The sequence below is a fragment of the Triturus cristatus genome, chromosome 10 (genome assembly GCF_964204655.1).
Source record: "Triturus cristatus chromosome 10, aTriCri1.1, whole genome shotgun sequence".
In the NCBI taxonomy this organism is placed as follows: Eukaryota; Metazoa; Chordata; class Amphibia; order Caudata; family Salamandridae; genus Triturus; species Triturus cristatus.
In genome coordinates, this window is record NC_140593.1 from 892,492,861 (window position 1) to 892,511,984 (window position 19,124).

The 19,124-nt window shown below is 46.1% G+C and overlaps 1 protein-coding gene across 1 annotated transcript in view; it reads left to right on the top strand.

Moving 5' to 3' along the window:
- The window catches only part of PTPN23 (protein tyrosine phosphatase non-receptor type 23), a 558,626-nt gene that overhangs the window by 246,617 nt on the left and 292,885 nt on the right, over nt 1-19,124 (top strand). The window contains exon 13 of the mRNA XM_085628617.1: nt 2,915-3,029. Coding sequence (XP_085484743.1) covers nt 2,915-3,029 — 115 coding nt within the window. The remainder of the gene's footprint in view (nt 1-2,914; nt 3,030-19,124) is intronic.

Consider the following 19,124-nt stretch of genomic DNA (forward strand, 5'->3'; position numbering starts at 1 on the left):
TCCTTGCGTAGAGAGAGTGTTGGCGTAGTCCAATCGACTGAAGATGAGGCCCATGTGATGGTTTGTCTTGAGCTTTGGGTTATCCATTTGAATATCTTACTAAGCATGCAGAGTATGAAGAAACAGGAGGATGAGGAGACCAAGTTGCCCAGTGTCGTCATGGTTAGCTTTTTCAAAAAGATGCCCAAGTTTCTAGTGTGGTCGGTAGGGGTAGGAGGAGGTCCAACTTCTGAGGGCCACCAGGATGCATCCCATGGGGAGCTTTTGTTTCCGAAAATCATTACCTCTGTCCTGCGTTGAGCTTCAGGTAGTTGTCCGTCATGTCGTTGGTGTCGTCTGTCATGCATTTGTGGAAGATGGTCTTGAGCTTGGTGGTGTCTTTGGAGAGGGAGAGCATGAAGTATGTCTCGTCAGCATAGGATATGATGTGGAGTCCGTGGGTTTTGGCGATTCTGGCCAGAGGTATCGTATAACTTATGAAGTGGGTGGGGCTGAGCGAAGATCCTTGGGATATTCCACAGATGATTTACTTGGGTTCGGAGGTGAAGGTTTAGAAGGTTTGGATTTGAAGATTTGGAAGATTGCTCTGTATTAGACCTGTCATCCTTAGGGTGGTATTCCTCCAAACTTTTTGCCTGCTTACCTCCACTTTTTTCCGTATCCTTAGGTTGGCCGTAGAACTCTAAGCACCTTACCACTGCTAACCAGTGCTAAAGTGCATGTGCTTCTCCCCTAAACACGGTGGCATTGGTGTATACTTGATTGACATATTTAGTTTACTGATAAGTCCCTTTTGAAGTGGTATACAATATACCCACAGCCTGTAATGTAAATGCTACTAGTGGGCCTGAAACACTGATTGTGCCACCCACACAAGTAGCCTTTCAGACCTGTCTGAGGCCTGCCATTGCAAGGCCTATGTGTGCAGGTTTCTGCCCCTTCAAATTGGCATTAAAAAACAGTTGCCATGCCTTAAATGTACCTTTTATTACACATAAGACACCCCTAAGGTAGGACTGAGGTAGCCCTAAGGGCAGGGTACTGCATAACTGTTAAGGTTTACATGTCCTGGTAGTGACAAACAGCTAAAGTTGTTTTTCCCTACTGTGAATTGGGAATTTTTTAAAAGATAAATCCCCTCTGCTGGTAAAGCTGGATTTAACATTGTTTTAGATATCCCACTATTAGAAAGTAGACATTTCCCTCCTCTTACAGTTCTGTGTGCCCAGCAGCCTGTCTCCAATGCATGTGTGGGATTGGTTAGAGCTACACTTTGTGCATTCCCTCTAGACTGCCTCAAATACAGGAAGGGTTAGTGTGACAGAGAACTCATCTACATTCTGATAGCTCTTCTGGGTTGTAAGACGAAGGGGGAGCTGACACACCTGAATAGGTGGTGTCTTTTGTCCCACACAAAAGGTTGATTAATCTCTACTGGTATCCTGGCAGACCGAAGTGGGATGAAAGGGGACCTGTGCACTTCAAAGCCCTTCATTGAAGTCACCCCCGCTGCCCGAGTCCTGTGGCTGGCCTGCCCTCCATTGCATCGCCCTGACCTGTGGATTTACTCTGTTCTAGCATGATCTCAAGTATCCCCTTAGCACTATTAGCTTCTAAGCACTATTTTTGGTTTATTCTTTAAAAATTCATACCTCAGGTTCTACTTATTGTATGTTTGTCGTTTTACTCATACAATTATTCTTTATTTTTCTAAACCTGTCTGGAGTATTTTTGTAGTGTTTTCATTGTGTTACTGTGTGTGTTGCACAAATACTTTACACACTGCCTCTTTAGAGAAGCCTGATTGCTCTCTGTCAAGCTACCACAGGGTGAGCACAGGTCATCTTTTAGTGTGTATCTAGCTTACCCTAACAAGGATTGTAGTCCCTTCTTGGACAGGATACATATGTCTGCCAACTAGAAGCCCACTTTCTAACAATCTGCATCTTTAATCAAGATATGAAAAATAGGCCTTAATTCTCCATGCCAAATGGTAGGCATAAAGGAGGGATTTGTTCATTTTGATTAGTGTGTTTCTGAAATACCTTTTTATTTTCTTCACATTACGGCTTACGGAAACCTATATCCCCTTTGAAAGAAAGCACAATTTAACCTTCTATCACTACAAATTGTGTTTCAACCCTGTTGCTGTTTGCTTATATAGAATAATCATGCCTTATGATGGTCATACCCGATAGCACATTGGATCTTCTGTTGTCAAGCGAACAAGATAGCATAAATTAGAACAGGTCTCTATATGTTAAGCAATGGGGTCCCAAAATGATTTATTTGTGTAGAATTCCCTTATTTTTTTATACCTGTGTGCAAACGTGCCTGACCATTTTTGTAACTAGCCAAAAAATACCAAGTTGTTATAACTTGTAAATTCCATTTTGTACCCTTAACTTTTCCTTTCTTATTCATTTACTGCTTGTGTTGGTGATAATCAATCTGGATTCTTATAAAGCGCAACTACTCACCTGTGAGGGATTCAAGGCGTTGTGCGGGGGGTCGAGCTGCAGTTCAGTCAAAGAGCAGGGTCTTAAGGTCCTTTGTGAATTGCGGCAGCGATGGTTATTGCCTTCGGTGCAGAGGCAGTGAGTTCCAGGTCTTCGCAGCGATGTAGGATAAGGATCTCTCTTTAGCCGTGGTCTTGCGGGTCCATGGGATGGTGGCCAGGGCCAGTTGGGCGGAGCAGAGATGTAGAGTGTAGAAGGAGGGGTGGTGGTTAAGGTATGCAGGTCAAACGTTGTGAAGGGCTTTGTAGGCGTGTATCAATGTCACTGCTAATTCACTTAGCCCCAGTGTTTTGTTATTCCTTTTGATTTAAACAAAATGTATGGAACTAACTGTTTTAAGTCATATGTGTACTTTTCTTTACTTTGATGAAACTTGCCGGTTCCTCTTTCCTTAGGTGCCCCCCTTGTGAAGCCGCTGCCTGTAAATCCAACGGATCCTGCTGTGACCGGCCCTGATATCTTTTCAAAGTTGGTGCCAATGGCTGCTCATGAGGCTTCCTCCTTGTACAGGTGAAGGAAAGAACCCTGCTCAAGAGTGCTGGTTTTGCTTTAAAGCACTTTACACACCTTTATGATAGCTTAGTCAATTTGGGCCTAGACTAAAGTCATAAAAATATTCAGGATAGGTCTGAGACAAAGTAGTTTTCCACGCCAGCTTCTGGTTCCTCACAGCCATCTAATTGTTACCTATAAATCAACTTTGTGCATTCTTAATGCCACTGTTGAAACACTTTGTACCCAAACTCATGTGCATGTTGAACTAAGGAAAGGCAATTTAGTCATGCATGACATTAGTAGTGCATGTTTGTTTATAATATTTGCTGTAAATATTTCAATGTGATATCATCTTTAATAGCCCGAAAGGGAAATTGTATCATAAGATGCATTTACGCAGTTCTCTAGCTACCACAAAAAATCTCGAGACGGACCTCTTCCCCTGCTCCCCAAAGCTCTTTCTAAAAATGATTCTAAATGGACAAATAAGGTAGCGTTATGATGGTTACTACTTCTCAAAGATTTTTCACCTTATGAATATCCTCCAGGGACCGGATTAGACCCAGAAACGTTTATCACAGCAGATACTTCTTCAGTGTTACTGGGTAGACCATGCAACTTCACCCACCCAGGATGTGATGACCAAGGAACATATAAGGCACCGGTAGGCATGCTTGCGTCAGTTGTCTTTCCGGCCTCATCAGTACAGGTCCGGTGCTCCTGTTGCTTCTTCACTGATGAAATTCCTCAGCTTTTCACAGCAGTTAGGTCAAATGTCTCTTCTTAAGATTTTAGGGTTCAAACCTGGTCCCTTCTACCTAAAGAAGATATCCATATCTTGCCCACTTGACTTCTGCATTTGGTATCTAGGATCTGAATACAACCTCCTGTTCAGTGATGCACCCAAAACCCATCAGAGAACTGGAGGCTGTTTTTATTGTCCAAGGAACGCGGGTACTTTATGAAGCAGGCCCTCATTGCTTTAGGCAAGCCCTTCCAAAAGGGAATTATCTTCCACAAGATCTTCCCACAAAAACACCATAGAAAGAAGTAGAGCTCTGCTTCTTTGGAATTTCAGAGACTTGGAGATTTCTCCCAATGCCTGTCACTTCCTCATCATATGAGCTGATTCCTGATTTGTGGAGAGGGTGTGGCGTTACAGCCAGAGCTGCTGACTTTGGAACTGGCTAATCAGGTTTGTGTCCTGGTGTCTGCTCTCATCCGAGTCTGGGCAAATTACTTACCCTTCCTGTGCCTACAAAATGAATCTGAGCTTGTGTAATGTAACTGGTGTTCATGTAAAGCATTCCAATGCCCTTGGCCTGAGTTCACGCTGTTTAGAACTTCAAAAAAGAATAGGTGAGGCAAGAATTTGACACAATCGGCCAACTCAGCTCAGGTCAAGGCCTTCCAGTAAGACTTGCTGGACAATTCGAGGGTGTCCCCTTTACCCTCTGGGCCACTCTCCAGGGCTGAGCCCACTCGTGAGGGTTTGGTGAATCTGCTCGTTCTAATGCTGTCGGGCATTCTGGCTTAACAGGCTTCCACCTTTTTGTTGCTTCTGAGGAAGCCAGTGTCTTTCAAGGCCCTGTGTGCTTGACATCACTTACAGTACAATCACCGGCACTACCTTATGAGCCAATTTTGGCACCACTTTGCCCTTTGAAGTTGGCTGATATACGAGTGGCAAAAGAAATGTGCATGCCTGCTTCGATGATAAACCTACGGCAGAAACCTCAGTAAGCGCATTCTGGATAAATTTAGGATACACTTGCTGTACCTAATGAAGACTATGGCGACAATGACGTCTGACAAATTTTTTCCCTTTTAAAATACGAATGCTGACCTCTGCCTAGATTTACAACACTCAGTTGATCTCAACACATCTCCTGAAGGAGACATACTTTAGCCCCAGACATCCTTCAAAAGAGTGCCCTCATTCCCTTTGGTGGTACTAAAAGCAACTTTGGAACTGAAACTGAACCTTCAGTGCCTTTTGGCCCATGATATGCCCGGGCGTCCAGTTGGACTTCCTCTTGCTGGACTGTCAGGCACCGACTGCCCCACTAAGCCCTTAACTGGCTTCTTAATGGCACCTGGCCACACCCCCACACATTTTCTGAACGTCACATCAGTTTTGGTGTGTTTGGCACCAGTCTCAACTCCAGAGGCACCGATTCAAGACAAGCCTGGATACCATTGGTGGATCCTTAGCTGAGTTTGGATCTTTCTCAACCGATGTGACACTACAGAATTATCAAGTCCCGCTCCTAGTCTGTGAAGACTCTCCTAAGATGCCATTGTCTCAACACCAGTATTGCTGGTAGTTGTGAGCTGTTCTTGTTTGCAATTCTGACTGTGCACACCGCATTCAGCATATTTACCACGATAAAGAAGACGCTGAGGAGGTGAACAATTTGCCCCCCAACCTATCATGCACCTCACTGACGATGGCCTATATTTAGACCTGCAAAATTATAGTGGCTTTGATACCTCCCTTGAGACTGAGTTGTACTCATCATTGGGCTACTCTACTTGAAGAGTTTCTCTTTTGCTGGAGTAGTTTTCAGAGCAAAAACGTATGGTGTGCAGTTTCAGAAAATAAGGTTCAAATTATCTCTTACAATGAGAGGACCTCGTTATGGTCAAACACACAATTAATGTTTAGTAGCAATTGCCCTCACCCACCAAATTGGTGACATACTTCATCATTGAGCATATGCTTCTCATAGAGCTGGCGCTGCAGTGGCCTGTGGGCTCCTCAAGGGGGCTTTTTAGGTCTCGCCTGACCCAGCGCATGCGCTGGTCTGGCGAGACTTATTGAGAGGGCTCCAAAAAGTGCTACCAGGCCAGCCTAGAGCCACAGTGCATGTGCGCGGGCGCGCGCGCCGCGCTTTACCGCCATTATTTCCGGTTTCGCGGCCGCAGGGCCGCTTTGATGTTTGATCGTGATCGGATCGCGATCACTTTCACTTTCGCGGCCCCATGGCCGCTTTGCATAGCCAATAGGGCTCGCTTTTGGGACCTTATAAGTATTTAGTTATGCAACTGTTGCATGGCTAAACACTTATAAGGTCCCAAAGGCGAGACCTATTGGCTATGCCAATGCTTGTTGCTCTTTGACATAGGTCTTTTGTATTTCAGCCTATGAATCCACATAAATGGACTCTATGCATAGAGTACATTGGCTTCAAGGATAGGTGAAGGAGATTTTTAAAATCAACTAAAGAACCCTCTTAATATCATTTTAATTGGCAGGAGCCTTTCTTAAGGTTAAAAACAAGAGTGATCTTAAACAAAATAATGCTCCCTCAGATCTCATCATGGGCAACTTGTTTCTTGTCTTTTCATAGTCCCTAAAAGTATCAAGTGGCAATTCGTTAGGCCCTAAGTTATTATGCCTAGTATATGTGGAGGGCTCAACCTGATGTTGGTAAAGCTTGTAAAAGTGATCTTTTAGTAGACCTACAGCTGGTGCCATATACAAAGAATGTTTTCTTAAGGAAACTATGACTCCTAGTCTTCAGGTTTGTTCTAGAACCACGGAGACAGGTAGGCTAATGGCGTGGACCACTCCAGCTGACAAGTAGTTTGCACCGTGGTCTCCTCTCCATGCATACCGATGGGGCAAGACCTTTCCAGGGTCCCATGTTGTACTGTAGCACTACAACCTCGACTAGGGGTAATTTAGGTTCCTTAACATTAATGATGTGTTTCATCCTAATAAAGTCCTCTCATCATAAGAGAGAATTTTGACCTATTTTCCGGAACTGAACACCATATGTTTTTGCTATAATACGGAGGAAGTGTGGTGTACCAACCCTAATCCCCTTTTTCCTTCTTTGTGAACGTAGTTTGCAGAGCTACAGAGGTGCTAAAATTGTATTGCAGTTTCCTACTGTGAAGACCTAGTTGCTTACAGAAATTTTGTTGCCAGGTCCTTTAACTTCTGAACCATTGCTGTCCTTCAATGAGACCCTGACAGAAGCTTTGATGGGGGCCATGGTCCTCACTAAGTTAAGCGCTGCCAGTGAGGTGACGTATTGCTAGGCACCATAGACCTGCATCAGGTGACCCGGTTTTCCTGACTCAACATCTAACGCCATAAAATTTGGATGAACAATCATCTGCAAGTAAGGTAAACCCAAATGCTTATTCAATGGCTCCGTCAGGAAGGGAATCATTTCACATACTCTACTGGGAAAGAGCCCTTTCCTCCACCAATATGGCTCTGAGGTCTCCTAATGTTGTTTTCGTTTTGGGCAGTATACACAAGCCCCAGTCATCTCTGTCAAACACCTTTTTGACATCTAACAACAGAATTACCATAGGAATCTCCCTACAGGTCGTTTATTCTAGGATATGAAGTTCCCATCTCGTATTATCGGCTGCCAGTGGGATGAAACCAGATTGATCCTGGTCTATATGGTATGACATATGGGGCAGTAATCTGTTTCCCTGCACTTTTGATTTAGATTTTAACATTGGTGTTTAAAAGTGCTTTCGGCAGGTAGGCCTCACATCAGTCAGTGGGTTTAAAAGGTTTAGGTACAAGTATAATGTTTGCTATGGATGGGGATACCATTTGGGATTGTTAGGAGGTAAACAGTGCGACTAGGTGTGGATACAGCACTAGTTTGAAGTGTTTGTAAAAGTGGTTTGTTAACCTGTCCGGGCTTAGGGATTTATAAGGGTGTAGATCCTGAATTGCCTTAAACACTACATCTTCAGTAATAAGCTCCTCCAGTTTGTAGCTGTTAGCTTTAGCTAATACCGGTAGGAGGGCCTCCAAAATGAAGGCTTCACATCCATTGGGGGTACTTGGTCTGCCATATTAAGGGAGGTATAGTAATCCTGAAAGGCTCCTATTTATTTATTTATTTATTTATTTATATTCTTATATAGCGCAGGAACTCGACCCCCGAAGGGGTATCTCCGCGCTTATGGTTACCAAGAGCACAGATCTTATCTTATGCAGGAAGAGTACCTAACAAGAGCCTAACAGCCGGCAAATAGGAACGTTTTCAAGGATTTTTTAAAGATTGGAAGGTTAGTAACGTTTTTTAGAGCAGGGGGCAGTGAGTTCCAAATGATTGGTCCTTTGTAGGACAAGGCACGTCCTCCCTGCCTGGCTTTTTTTATCCTAGGAACTATAAGTTGTTGCTGACTGCTAGAACGCAGGGTACGACTAGGCGTATAAGGTTTGAAAAGTTCTTTTAGGTATTTTGGTCCATGGCAGAATAAACAACTGTGAATAATACAGCAGATTTTAAATTTTACCCGCTGTTTAATTGGTAGCCAGTGAAGTTTTGCCAGAAGGGGGATTGACGGAGATCTTGGCTGGGCGTTGAGAACTAGTCTCGCAGCCGTGTTTTGGACTACCTGTAGTCTTTGAAGTTGTTCTTCATTAGCCGCGACCAGCAAGCCATTACAATAGTCAAGTCTACTGATTATCAAGGCTTGGACAAGAGTCTTCCTATAGGACAGTGGTTCCCAAACTGTGCGCCGCGGCACCCCGGTGCGCCGTTATGAGTAGCCAGGGGCGCCGCGGCACGATGTGGGAAATTGCAGCCACAGCGCAACTTACGAGGGAGAAATGCCACCTGCATGATCAGGCAACATGGTTTGGCCCAAGCACTGCCGCCATACGTGCGTGCGTATGTACGCGCTTTCACAGGCGTAGTCTCTGCATTACGCATATGCAGCTCTGATCGTTTAAGGCGCGTTATTGCTGCCCGCCGTGCTCTGCTGTGCTTCGTGGGACCCGCTTCACATAGGACAGGTAAGTTCAGACCCTCTGGTTCTCCTCTTGTGTTATGGCCGACCCCTCCCCCTCCAGCCCCACACCCGAGCACGCCCCTGGCGCAGTCACGTTCCTCCAGGAGCGTGGTGGGATCTGTAACTTCTCTGGCGGGTCCTGTCTTCGGCTGTAATAGCTGAGAGGGCAGCGTCTGGGAAAGCGTTCTCGCTCTCAACTTGGAGTCGGGCTGTCGGCGTCTTTTCTTGTAGAAAGGAATGTCTCTGAGAAGCCGTCAGTCTCACTTTCTTCCTTCCCTCCGCAGATACTGTTGGCTCTCACTCTCCATGTCTTCCTTCGGTGTCTTGGGGCTCTGGGATCCTTTCCTTTTACATCTGACTCCACTACCTCTTCCTATTTGAAGCCCCGGCATAAAACCCCAGAAGCCAGAGTGAAGGCCTTGGCTTTTATGATTTCTTTAACGAGCTCCGTGGAGCCTGCCTTTTTACTGTAAAAATAATGCTGGTGATACTACTATTAATCAAATGCCATGCCGATCTTCTGTCCAAAATCAGTTTTTTACTAACTAAAACTAGATTTTGAATACTGACAAGATCGTGTAAAAAACAGTACGGGTGTAAAATCTAGTTCAAGAAAAAACTGATGTTGGGCAGAAGATCGGCATGGCATTTGATTAATAGTAGTATCCCCAGCATTATTTTTACACCAAAAAGGCGGGCTCCATGGGGCTCGTTAAGGAAATCATAAGGCAGCCTTATACAGCCTCCGTCAGCGCCGGCAGGTGCAGGGGCAGCCTGGGCCATTCGATACCTGTGAGTGGATATTTGTGCTCCTTCCTAATTCCTCTGATAATTACAGGGCTGGGAGGGAGGGGACCGGCCAGGGTGAGAGAAACATGGCGCCCACCCTCCCCCAGGGTCAGGGACACGACAGAGTCTAGAGAACCTTCTTGGGTACACCTGAGCCCCTGGACGTCACACCCTTCCCTGTTTTAGAAACTGATTTATTCTGTCAGGAAGTGAAAGGAAAACAAAGTTCACCAAACCTTACCCATGTTACCTAACAAGGCCCCAGAATTCCTTTCCATCACCTTCGCAGCTGCCCTGCGTCTAGCTCAGGGCAGCTTGCACTCCAGCGTTGGCGGGCTGCAGGGCCCAGTGCTCAATTTGAAATATGAGTCCGGCACTCTTGGGTGTCGACATGCTCAGCGCCAAGGCTGCCACGGTTTGATTCCACCTCATGTCTCTCATCCACCAGACACTATTTGCCTCTTCATCTCACTCCTGCAGGCTCTGTTTTTCATCTCGCTTTCTTCCTGGCTGTTTAGCTTTTCTCTTCCTCTTGGTTTTCCCATTTTGTTTTTTTTCTCTCTCTTGCTCTGGGTCATGTATGATGAGGAAAAATAAGTGCCGCCCCCCAACATGAGTGCCTGTGTGCCCCACATACAACCACCGGCTCAAAAAAGCACTAGCTTCACCTGATGTGGAAATCCGTTTTACACATAATAAGGCTTATCACGATCATGGTGTGTATGTGTGTGCAGCGCTGTATTTTCAGCATTTGTATGCATTTGTGTGAATGGTAGTGTATGTGTGTGTGCTCTCTTGTGTTTGCTTCGATGAAATGTGCTCTGCTGCATTTGCTACTTGGATGCGTGTGTACTCAGCATTTGCAGAAATTATTAGTGCTTTGCTGCATTTGCAGCTACAGCTTGTCTCTGGTCTGCTGTATTTGCAGCATTGGTGCATGCAGGCGGCATGTGTGAGCTCTGTTATGCATGCTGTATTGGCATGTTTGTGCTCCGTTTACATTTGCTGCATTCATTAATATCCTCCTCTTTGCGGTACAATATGCTTAAGCCCCCGGCAAAAATGATGATTCTATTACCGATTTTTACCCTGTTTCCAAATTAAGAAAGTAAAACATATTAATTAGACAACAATTTGAAAAATGAAATACAATCAACAGGAAGTACTCCCGCGGTCGGGCTTACATCCGCCCACCGGTAAAAAATATAGTGGGGAGCCACGGCCAACTGCCAATTAGGTCAAGGGAGCCATAGGTTTAAAAAGTTTGGGAACCACTGCTATAGGAGTCTGATAGAAATGGGAAGACTCGCCGGAGCAGCCCAATGGTCTGAAAGCATAAGCCTGCTACTTGATTTGTGTGCTCTTTAAACAGAAGGGATTTGTCAAGACGCACACCAAGATTTTTAACAGTCTGTTTAGGAGTAGGAGTAGGTCCTAGATCAAGAGGCCACCAGTCCGGAGACCACAGGAGTGTAGCATCTCCAAACAGCATAACCTCTGTCTTCCCAACATTACACTGGAGGCGATTGTCGGCCATCCAATGGGATATTGCCCTCATTCCGTCCGCAAAAGATTTTTGGATTGCGGGCGTCAGGTTTTTAAAAGGGAACAGAAGCTGAGTGTCGTCAGCATACGAAACAGGAGTGAATCCATAAGATCTTACGATATCCGCCAGGGGGGCTACATACACATTAAACAGTGTGGGGCTTAGACATGAGCCCTGTGGTACTCCCTTGGTGAGCTCCCTTGAGATAGAATGGTGGGAGCCCAATCTCACCTCTTGTTGGCGTTCTGAAAGAAAGCTTTCCAGCCAGGAGAGAGCCACACCCTCTATACCTCTTTCCCTTAGACGATCAAGGAGTATCTCGTGAGACACAGTGTCGAAGGCCGCGGATAGATCTAACAGCACTAGAATCATTGAATTGCCTCCATCCAGTGACATTTTGATGTTGTTAGTCACTGAGAGGAGGGCAGATTCAGTGCTGTGATTGGGCCTGAATCCAGATTGAGAAAAGTCTAGGCCAGTGGTTCCCAAACTTTTTTGACCTATGGCTCCCTTGACCTAATTGGCAGTTGGCCGTGGCTCCCCACTATATTTTTTACCGGTGGGCGGATGTAAGCCCGACCGCGGGAGTACTTCCTGTTGATTGTATTTCATTTTTCAAATTGTTGTCTAATTAATATGTTTTACTTTCTTAATTTGGAAACAGGGTAAAAATCGGTAATAGAATCATCATTTTTGCCGGGGGCTTAAGCATATTGTACCGCAAAGAGGAGGATATTAATGAATGCAGCAAATGTAAACGGAGCACAAACATGCCAATACAGCATGCATAACGGAGCTCACACATGCCGCCTGCATGCACCAATGCTGCAAATACAGCAGACCAGAGACAAGCTGTAGCTGCAAATGCAGCAAAGCACGAATAATTTCTGCAAATGCGGAGTACACACGCATCCAAGTAGCAAATGCAGCAGAGCACATTTCATCGAAGCAAACACAAGAGAGCACACACACATACACTACCATTCACACATAAACGCATACAAATGCTGAAAATACAGCGCTGCACACACATACACACCATGATCGTGATAAGCCTTATTATGTGTAAAACGGATTTCCACATCAGGTGAAGCTAGTGCTTTTTTGAGCCGGTGGTTGTATGTGGGGCACACAGGCACTCATGTTGGGGGGCGGCACTTATTTTTCCTCATCATACATGACCCAGAGCAAGAGAGAGAAAAAAAACAAAATGGGAAAACCAAGAGGAAGAGAAAAGCGAAACAGCGAGGAAGAAAGCGAGATGAAAAACAGAGCCTGCAGGAGTGAGATGAAGAGGCAAATAGTGTCTGGTGGATGAGAGACATGAGGTGGAATCAAACCGTGGCAGCCTTGGCGTTGAGCATGTCGACACCCAAGAGTGCCGGACTCATATTTCAAATTGAGCACTGGGCCCTGCAGCCCGCCAACGCTGGAGTGCAAGCTGCCCTGAGCTAGACGCAGGGCAGCTGCGAAGGTGATGGAAAGGAATTCTGGGGCCTTGTTAGGTAACATGGGTAAGGTTTGGTGAACTTTGTTTTCCTTTCACTTCCTGACAGAATAGCACAGTTTCTAAAACAGGGAAGGGTGTGACGTCCAGGGGCTCAGGTGTACCCAAGAAGGTTCTCTAGACTCTGTCGTGTCCCTGACCCTGGGGGAGGGTGGGCGCCATGTTTCTCTCACCCTGGCCGGTCCCCTCCCTCCCAGCCCTGTAATTATCAGAGGAATTAGGAAGGAGCACAAATATCCACTCACCGGTATCGAATGGCCCAGGCTGCCCCTGCACCTGCCGGCGCTGACGGAGGCTGTATAAGGCTGCCTTATGATTTCCTTAACGAGCCCCATGGAGCCCGCCTTTTTGGTGTAAAAATAATGCTGGGGATACTACTATTAATCAAATGCCATGCCGATCTTCTGCCCAACATCAGTTTTTTCTTGAACTAGATTTTACACCCGTACTGTTTTTTACACGATCTTGTCAGTATTCAAAATCTAGTTTTAGTTAGTAAAAAACTGATTTTGGACAGAAGATCGGCATGGCATTTGATTAATAGTAGTATCACCAGCATTATTTTTACAGTAAAAAGGCAGGCTCCGCGGAGCTCGTTAAAGAAATCATAAAAGCCAAGGCCTTCACTCTGGCTTCTGGGGTTTTATGCCGGGGCTTCAAATAGGAAGAGGTAGTGGAGTCGGATGTAAAAGGAAAGGATCCCAGAGCCCCAAGACACCGAAGGAAGACATGGAGAGTGAGAGCCAACAGTATCTGCGGAGGGAAGGAAGAAAGAGAGACTGACGGCTTCTCAGAGACATTCCTTTCTACAAGAAAAGACGCCGACAGCCCGACTCCAAGTTGAGAGCGAGAACGCTTTCCCAGATGCTGCCCTCTCAGCTATTACAGCCGAAGACAGGACCCGCCAGAGAAGTTACAGATCCCACCACGCTCCTGGAGGAACGTGACTGCGCCAGGTGCGTGCTCGGGTGTGGGGCTGGAGGGGAAGGGGTCGGCCATAACACAAGAGGAGAACCAGAGGGTCTGAACTTACCTGTCCTATGTGAAGCGGGTCCCACGAAGCACAGCAGAGCACGGCGGGCAGCAATAACGCGCCTTAAACGATCAGAGCTGCATATGCGTAATGCAGAGACTACGCCTGTGAAAGCGCGTACATACGCACGCACGTATGGCGGCAGTGCTTGGGCCAAACCATGTTGCCTGATCATGCAGGTGGCATTTCTCCCCCGTAAGTTGCGCTGTGGCTGCAATTTCCCACATCGTGCCGCGGCGCCCCTGGCTACTCATAACGGCGCACCGGGGTGCCGCGGCACACAGTTTGGGAACCACTGGTCTAGGCCCTCCGTTTCCTCGATGTATTTAGACAAATGAATGTTAACGTGTTTCTCAGTCATCTTGCCGAGAAAGGGTAAGAGGGAGATGGGTCGAAGATTTGAAAGATCGGTCCATGGAATCGCAGCATTCTTTCGAATAGGATTCAGTACAGCTTTTTTCCATTCCGTAGGTACAAATCCTGTCCTAAGGGAGTGGTTAATCAATGATTGAATGTGAGGCCCGAGCAGAGGCTTCAGAGACGCAGCGATTGTAGCGGATAGGAAGTCATCTGGGGAGCCAGATTTAATATGGCTCATAAGGGAGGTGAGATCCGAGTCACTCACTGCTGGAAATGTCTTAAATGTGGCTTGATTACGTGTAAGCAGGGTAGAGGGGGAAGAGGGGCTAATATTATTTTGAGTGACAGCTGACAAGATTTTATCATATATCAAATTAATTTTGCTTTCGAAGAACAGGGAGATTTCATCACATAGTTGTTGAGAGAATTCGTCAGGGCTTTTACATGCAGTGGGTTTTACAAAGTCCTGAAGAATTTTAAATAACTCCTTGGAACGGTTTCCCGCTTCTTCTAGTTGTTGGGAGATACTGTTCTTCCGGGCAAGTTTAATTTTTTTGTGATATTTAGTCTGAGCCTCCTGATGTGCTTTCTTATTTTCTTTAGTTCATGTTTTCCTCCATTTTTTTTCCAACCTCCTACATTTTTGTTTTTCTGTTCTGAGCTCCTTAGTGTACCATGATTCCCGTTTGGTGACAGGGTATTGCTTATGCAATTTTAGAGGTGCTATTTTATCAATAGCTTCTCTAAGAGAATTATTGAATTTAGTTAGCATGGTTTCTGTACTGTTTGACTCTGTGGGAATGGGTTGCCTCCATTCCTTTTGTAGTTCCTCTACGGTGACTTTATGCCATTGTCGGCGCCAAATGGGTGGAAGAGGGTTTTTATTGGAGGGTTTATCCACCTCAGGTAATAAAAATTCCACCACAAAATGGTCGGACCAAGTTATTTGAGCCGGGGAGAGGCATTGTGTATTGGGAAAGTTGGTGAACACTAAATCAAGAAGGTGACCACCTATGTGGGTGGGCTCATGATTTCGCAGAGTCAAACCAAGGGAGGATAGTTCAGAGACCAAGGAGATTGTTTCAGGGAGTGTGGGATTGTCAGCATGGACATTAAAGTCACCAAGAAGAAAGAAATCTTCTTTTGCTTTGAAATGTGGGGCCAGCATTTCTAATAAAGCCAGGGATAAGCCAGTAGAGGGCCCCGGGGGACGATATACTAGGGCACCTTTCCAGAATCTATTAGAGGCATATAGCATTTTAAAGATCAATATTTCGAAGAGGGGACTATGCCTCTACTCTAGTGTGGTAATTTTCAGATGTTCTTTATGCACTATGGCTAGGCCACCACCTGTTTTTACTGGTCGATCAAAATGCACAAGCTTATAGCCAGAGGGAATCCCCACAGCAATAGCAGGAATAGTGTGGGGTTTCAGCCAAGTTTCTGTTAGGAAACAGAGGTCGGGTTGGGCAGAATGTATTAAATCCCATACCTCTAGTTGATGCTTAGGTAGGGAACGAACGTTTAGGAGGAGGCATTTAGTTCCCTCAGTCCCGATGGATGGACTATGTTCCCTATTGTTTAACTTCTCAGAACCGGGTGTTGTAAAGGAAGTTTGGAATTTGCAATTGACGCAGGAAAAAGGGGCCTCGGGGCAAGTCCAGGAGTTTCTGGTACAGGTCTGGGGAGGAATGGGTCTGAGTTGTAGTAGCATTTGCGCCGTGTACCTGACAAGCGGAATATTTGCGGATACAAATGGCGAAGGTGTCCGGGTCGGGGTCCCTGGTCCCGTCCTGTCGCGGACGGGCGCAGACGGGCAGGACTCTGGCACGACTCCGGCGCTAATCCGGCGCGTCCGCTGTTCGCGTCCGCTGTGCGGAGTCATGGCCGTACCTTTTTAAAGCGCTGCTAGAGCGCGTCACCCGCCTGACCCACACCCAATATGGCCGCCAAGAAAACCGGGAAGCCAGCCCTCGGCGTCAATACTCGGCCGAGGGTGGTCCGGAGGCAGGTAAGGGGGAAAGGAGCACACAGCGCCTAGGAGCGCGAGGAAGTGGCCAAATGCACACCGCTATGTAAGCACACGATATGCAAAATGAGAAGTGCAAATACAGTCAAAATGTTAAAAAGCGCTAGAGACACAAAGTAAAAATGATACACCTCCCGGCTTTCCGCCTCAGGAGTGGCAAGGTTGCTGCTGTTAGTAACCACCGGAACTGATGCACAATTCCCTTTTTAAAGCGCTGCTAGAGCGCGTCACCCGCCTGACCCACACCCAATATGGCCGCCAAGAAAACCGGGAAGCCAGCCCTCGGCGTCAATACTCTGCCGAGGGTGGTCCGGAGGCAGGTAAGGGGGAAAGGAGCACACAGCGCCTAGGAGCGCGAGGAAGTGGCTAAATGCACACCGCTATGTAAACACACGATATGCAAAATGAGAAGTGCAAATACAGTCAAAATGTTAAAAAGCGCTAGAGACACAAAGTAAAAATGATACACCTCCCGGCTTTCCGCCTCAGGAGTGGCAAGGTTGCTGCTGTTAGTAACCGTCTGAGTCTGTTAGTAACCTCTTGTCTGAGTTCTTAACCAAACCAACATCCCCTTCTTTGTTAATGGTTGGCATCTGCTTATGAACCATTTGACTCCATAGCTGACGGGCAGGAAGTGAATCAGTCTTGTTGACCCGCTTGATAAGCCTTTGCTGTAGGCAAAGTGGTGCCTTTTGTAGTTTTCAGTAGCTATGAGGTCAATCTTCCCCTTCAAGCAGATAGTTTCCTGCAAGTCTTTTAGAGATCCTGTGTGTGGCATTCCATGCAGCTTTGAGGTCAGTTTCTAGGGAGGTTCTAGTGAGTTTTGCTGAGCGGAGCATCTGTGCCCTCTTAGCAATGCATTGCCCTCGATTTAACCCGTTTGAAATCATCCCAAACTGCATTGGGGGAGATCTCATCGAAATTGTACATCTCAAAGTATCAGTTTATCTTCTTGCTAAGCACCTATCTCCTGGGTCTACTCTTCAAGAGGGATTTAACGAATTTCCAGTCTGGGCAGGTGTTATGGTGTGCTAGTCTTTTTCCTTTCATGAAAATTAAGGGAGGTTCCAACATAGTTATCATACTGAGAGTAATTGACTCGGTGTCATCTTGTTAATCTTGGTTCCCCTACATCAAATGTATACAGGAATATGACCTGTACATGTGGGAGAAAAAGGTAAATGCCTGAACTTAATGGTACAGAAGTTTACCAGGCCCATATCTAGCAGCCTGCGCAACAGTGCCGGTGACATTGTACTTTGTAAGTATTGATCCTGTGGGTGTCTGTCTAGTATGGCATCAGGGGCCGAATTGAAATCTCCTACCCACAGGAATGTAAGTGAATCCCATTTCTCCTATCATGATTAGAAGGCGGCTCAGAAAGCATTCCTGTCCCTGATTGGGGGCATGTGTGTTAAGAGTGTTACTGAGAAAGCCCCAGTGTGTCAGTTCTTAGCAACCCTCTGTGTCTCTAATCACTTTTTTCAAAATGAAAGTCTTTCACAAGCTCAATTATCACTCTCCCCTTCTTGGTCGATGTGTTGGCTAGAGCTTGTGGGTATCCATGGTTCTCAAAATCATTTTCCTGCAGACACAGGATATCTGGGAGGGTTTCCCTCGCCTCCCTTCAGATCTTTTACTATTTTGTTGAGGCGTTCAATCCGTTTATATTATAATAATTCTCCTTGGTGTGTGGATGGTTCTAATAACCCTCTGTTTTTGTCGCACCCAGCTCTCACTTTCACTCTTTGACTAAACAAATATGTGTTCGCATCAACAGCTCAGTCATATAATTGAATATGCATTCTTCACACCCAGCTTCTCACCTCCACCCACCCCCTCCCTCCATAGGCCCCCACCAAATAAGGGCACTAAACATTCCCTTACCAAAAGTAGGGATCCGCTATCTCCTTAACTTAAGCATGAGTCGCATTGTGGCCATCTTATATCTCTCCAGGCCTCTCAGAGCTGATGTAGAATCACTGCACAGATCAGCATGTCCACAGGGCTATGCCGCTAGAATCCCCTCATGTTGGCAACTTATCAGCAGATACATAAAGGATATGATCTTATGTGAGCAGCACCAAAGCCCCAATGCGGCCATGATGTAGTCAGTTTAAGTTAGTTTTCTAAAGAGAGTATCTATCCACAGGTCACAAGCATCCCCCCCTCGACCCAACCAGGTTCAAGGAGTAAGAATATGGCATTAGTTCAAGGTTGTCCTCCTTCGTCGATGTCTGGTGCTGTTCTCTAAACGGACTCAGAATGTCATTTGCCTCCTCCGTGGTGCATATTGTGTATGTTTTTGAGTCTAACGAAAACCAAAGGGCGAACTGGAACGACTATGCATCATAGTTCTCGCCTGCGCAGTTCGGCTGTCAATAGTGCTTGAGCCTACCTCTTGTTTGTGCTCTGAGAGGTGTCTTGGCATAGGACTGTGTTCTTGTCTTGATAGGTCTAGTTTCCTGGCTTCTCCCATTATGCGACCTTTCACCTGTAAGGAACCTGATTTCACAATAATGTCTCTCGGTCGTGCCCTCGTAGGCGGTCTAGGGGCTCCAACTCTATGGGCATTGATTGGTATGTCGAAGTCTGGGTCCTTTTTAAGTTCACAGCAGAAGAGTTTCCTGCAGAACTGGGTCACGTCTTCTTCCTCCACCGTTTCACGGACGTTGCGGAGGCGTATGTTGCTGCAGAGCAACCTATCCGTCAGATCAGACCATTTCTCCCATAGTTTAATGTCCTCTTCCCCTTTTGCACTTGAAGCCTGTAAATTCTCCATTTCTTGGCTCATGGCAGTTATGTTTTCTTCATTAGTGGCTGGTAACTGATTCTCCCTGTGTTTGGTAGAATAAGTCTTTCGTGACATGCACGAGGACGGACGCTAGGTCCATTCAGGGCCAGCATTTGGGTGGTCACCATATTTGAACTTTTATCTTGCGGGTCACTTGAGGCAAGCTTGGAGGCTACCATCCTGCACACAGACATTAACTCTGCCTTCGCTGCATACCAAGTACCACGATGCCCTTAAATAGGCTTTCAATCAGATTGCACCATTTAAACAAATG